This window comes from Centroberyx gerrardi, chromosome 11 (genome assembly GCF_048128805.1).
Source record: "Centroberyx gerrardi isolate f3 chromosome 11, fCenGer3.hap1.cur.20231027, whole genome shotgun sequence".
NCBI classification, from domain to species: Eukaryota; Metazoa; Chordata; class Actinopteri; order Beryciformes; family Berycidae; genus Centroberyx; species Centroberyx gerrardi.
Window position 1 is genome coordinate 14,349,643 of NC_136007.1, and position 4,146 is coordinate 14,353,788.

The window sequence follows — 4,146 nt, forward strand, 5'->3', positions numbered from 1 at the left end:
TGTTTTACCCAGCACCTGAAGGGGAAAAAACATTCAAGAGTTTGTGAATTTCAGGTCCGAGTTATTTATCATTACCTTCTCAGAAACTCCCAAAAGGGAGTAATGCAAGTGAGGGACTGGGAGTGGTCCTGTCAAAAATTATGTGATATAGAGAGACTGGGGGTCGGGTGGGGTTGAAAAGTGTGCAGCATGTTCTAACGGTTTCTAAAAGTCGTCATCTTCCCTGGCCTCCACGCCATTGTGGAGGAAGGCCTCCTTTTCTGTGGACATGGCCTCGCCGTCGTGGTTGTGTGAAGGCTTGAAGCCGTTCATCTCCGTGTCAGGAGAGGAGCGGGCCAGAGCCGCCTCAGTGCTGTGGTGGATACCATAGCAGAAGTAGATCACTAAACCTGGAAAACAGAGTAACAGAGAACATAATCATTTGTTTTTTTGCCGTCATTGTTTTCAAAAAAATACAAATCACTCTATTGTAAAAGTAAGGAATGAAGCTATGACTTGGGCTCTGGCTATCAAAGCCAGAGAAAATATACAACCTACTGTATATGAATCTGTATGTAAAGTCTCGTCCCCACTAGCTCTGTTCAACTGGCTGCAGCCTAGTTATGACTTGGTATGAGTGGGCTTGAATCTCGATTGATTACCCAGCAAGGCAAACAATGTCAGTATTGCAGGCAAGCCAGAATCTTCAACTTAAAATCACTATTAATTTTCAGCACTAGTGTGTGAGAGTAATAGTATTAAGTACTAGTAATAGTAGTACCAACTCGAGTCAGGTTTGGCCAGGTTATGAACCATAGCTGGTCAGCTGTGGTCTAATCAACTTGGCCAGGTTATTAACAGACCAGATCCAACTGATATCCAAACTAACAATGACACTGCCAATTGTGTCATTAGTCTGAGGGCAGCAGGGTGGTGTAATGAGTAGGGAGACCAAACATCTTTCAGCCAGAGGGGTTCAAGCCCCCATGTCAGCAGGCACCTGCCCTGCTCAAGTGTCCATGAGTCATGTTGTGTAGCGCAGTGGTTCTCAACCTGGGGTCCGGGGACCACCAGGGGTCCTTGAGGGGGTACCAGGGGGTCCCCAGCAAATAGATGAATTGTTAAACTATTACAGAATGTAGAAGACTATGACTATTTTGGTCATAGTTTCACTGTTATCTCTCTACAGATAGTCTTGGAATTCTGGACAAAATCATATCTAACAATAAAAATACTCTAAGATTTTGGTCCGAGAGACAAAATCTCATCAAATGGGGGTCCGTGGCCCTAATGTGGACTAAATTAGGGGCCGCTGATATGAAAAAGGTTGAAAATCACTGGTGTTCGGACCCTGTGCTCTGGTCTCCTTGGGGAGTGGGTCAAGTCAAAAGAATCCTGGAAAAACAACACATGCCACATAGAAATGGAGTACTTACCAATTGCCATCCAGACTGCAAATCGTATCCAAGTGCCTCTGTCCAGCTGCATCATCAGGTAGACGTTGACAAACATGCTGATCACTGGAATGAAGGGCAGCAGGGGAACCTAAAGGGCCAAATAGGCAAAGGTTAAGATAAAGGAAAGCTCAAAAACTACTACTTTCATTCCACCCGGGGTGAGTTTCTGTACGCGAGAGGAATCGCACCTTGAAGGAGAGCTTGGTCTTGCTCTCGGGCTGTCTCCCGATGATAAAGGTGAGCAGCAGACACACCATGAAGATGATGCTGAGAGCCGCGACGTTCCACCATGCAGAGCCTCCCTGCACCGCCATCACACTGAACACCAGGATCAACAGTCCTGCAGGACGGAGAGAGGGATCGAAGAGGACAGGAAGGGGCGAATTCAGTGAGGGGTTGAGTTTTTGGATTATCTCAAGTGTAATTCTGCTCAAGTGCTGTGCCATTTCTAATATCTCTACTGAATCTACATCTATTAACGATTTCCCGTCCCTGCACTAACACACTCCCTATCACACTAATGCACTGACACTCTCACACTGCCTCTCTCTCTCTCTCTCTTTCACACCCACATACACTCATGAGAGCCATTCTAATTTATTTCCATTGCCCTTGTCATCTAATGGATCTCACTGTTGTTTCATTTTCAGCTTCTGTCCTATGTTTCTGTCATTTGGATTCTGTTATCCAATGCAGTTGTGCCTTAGCTTGGTATTACCTTTTTATTTTGGCACAGATTATTGCTTGAATCTTGTTATTTTTTTAATCATTGTATTTTATCACTGTTATTTGCAGATACTAGGCATGATCACCTACCCATGGCAGATGCACAGATGTTGACAGTGAAGCCGGACAGTGCGGACGGCTCGGGGTTGTCCGGGAACAGGAGGGTCTTGAAGCTGAACCTCTCCTCCCCGCCGGGCAGGATGTCCATACTGGGGACGCTGATGCCGTCGCTCAGCTCCACCTCCTCCTGCGTACTGGCCATCTGATAGACCAGACTGGGCTGCTCCGGCTGGTACCTGACACAAACAAGGAAACACACACACACCAAGCTGTTTTCACACTTATTCCTTACTCTGTGTTCACACTGCTAACAACCACAGTACAATGCTGCTTTTTGATGGCCCAGTTGCTAGGTGTAGGAGCAGGACATTATGTCAGTCCCTATGCTTATGTGTGTTTCCCCACTGACCTGAGCACCAGGACGCACGCAGCCACTAAAGTGTAGGCCAGCAGAGTCCCAATTGACATCAGGTCCACCAGGTCCTTCAGGTCAAACAGAAAGGCCATGATAGCTTCAGAAGGGGAGAGAGAGGGAAACAGAGAGAGAGAGATGAGAGTATTTGTTGACCTTGAAACTCAAAGAACCTTCATTATAAACTTATTAGAAAAGTATCAATGTGTTTTTAAGATGCCCCTCTGATTTTACATACACATTTCTGGAATCTAGGTCTAGTGTGTGTTAGCTGTTTTTGTGACCTCCAAGCAACCAGGTATTAGTTTGAAGTATTTAAGTAATAAAGTGGTCTTTCAAATAGCAAGCATTTTTGAGTTGATGAAGCCCACCAACATGTTTTTATCTTCTCGTCATGGATATGACACGAATATATCAATATGCAATAATAACACATAAGAAACATACAGTCCTTCCCAACAAACACATAAAAAAGATGTGTTTTGGTAGTCATCACAGAACAAAAACAACCCTATTCAAGGGGAAGCAAGTAATATGAAGAGTTGAATACACGTTGTTTGGAAAGCACCAGGTCATGTGGTCACAGGTCATGGTTGCGACAGCCGTTCTGTCATTGCTGTTGTAGATGTTTTTTGCCCCTAATTAGCATCCATTGATGTCTGTTGTGTCTTACAGTCAGTCAGCTGAGAGGAGCAGGTCACAGCTGACCTCAACAAACGGTTTGTATTCCTATTCATATTTTTTTTTTTTACCTCAAAAATCACTAAAAGGTAGTTTGCTTGGTAGTTTATAAACTACCAAGCAAATTTAGTCAAAAAATACCACTGTGAAAAAGAACGTTGGGCAATATATATAAATATACCACATGCACATCATCTCATGCATATCTTTTCTCCTTTTCCACTTCTCCATCACTCTTTCTCCTTCTTCTCTCTCCCCAAATACATGCCTCTCTCGTCTCTTCCCATCTCCCTCCCCATCCCCATTTTTCACGCTCTTGTTCATCTTACCAGACATAACCCCGGCGGCCATAGTGGAGGTTATGGGGGCCTTCCTCTCGCTGACGCGGGCCAGGAAGGAGAAGAGCAGGCCATCCCGCGCCATGGCAAAGATGATACGGGGGAGGGGGAACATGGAGCCCAACAGACTGGGGGTGGCGCGGGGGAAGGGAACATCAAGTTGGGGTGATTGGTAGGTGCAGGGTAAAGTACAAGGGGAGAGGACGAACGGAAAGGGGTCAGTAGGGGAGAAAAGGGAAAATTAGAGAAGGGGACGAATATGATCAGCAAGATAGGGGTTTCAGAGCTGGGGCTAAATAAAGTGAATGGGGATATCAGACTGGTTGTACTGTAGAGCAGCAGGGGCGTAGTGTTAAACCCAGGTTAGGCTTTTCTGATGCCAGCATGCAAAACTTCACTACTTCACGACTCTCCCCCTTCAATGGCAAATATGGTGCTCCACATGCTGTTAGTCTCTGTTCCAATGCAGGGTGTAAAACATGACTTCAGCTCT

General features: G+C 45.5%; 1 protein-coding gene across 1 annotated transcript in view; it reads right to left on the minus strand.

Annotated features, from left to right (window-relative positions):
• Positions 1-204: 204 nt before the first annotated feature.
• slc7a1a (solute carrier family 7 member 1a) overlaps positions 205-4,146 on the minus strand; it is a 10,948-nt gene continuing 7,006 nt past the window's right edge. The window contains exons 7-12 of the mRNA XM_071924662.2: positions 3,645-3,781; positions 2,632-2,734; positions 2,253-2,458; positions 1,625-1,776; positions 1,416-1,524; positions 205-389 (exon numbers count right to left, since the gene is read on the minus strand). Coding sequence (XP_071780763.1) covers positions 205-389; positions 1,416-1,524; positions 1,625-1,776; positions 2,253-2,458; positions 2,632-2,734; positions 3,645-3,781 — 892 coding nt within the window. The remainder of the gene's footprint in view (positions 390-1,415; positions 1,525-1,624; positions 1,777-2,252; positions 2,459-2,631; positions 2,735-3,644; positions 3,782-4,146) is intronic.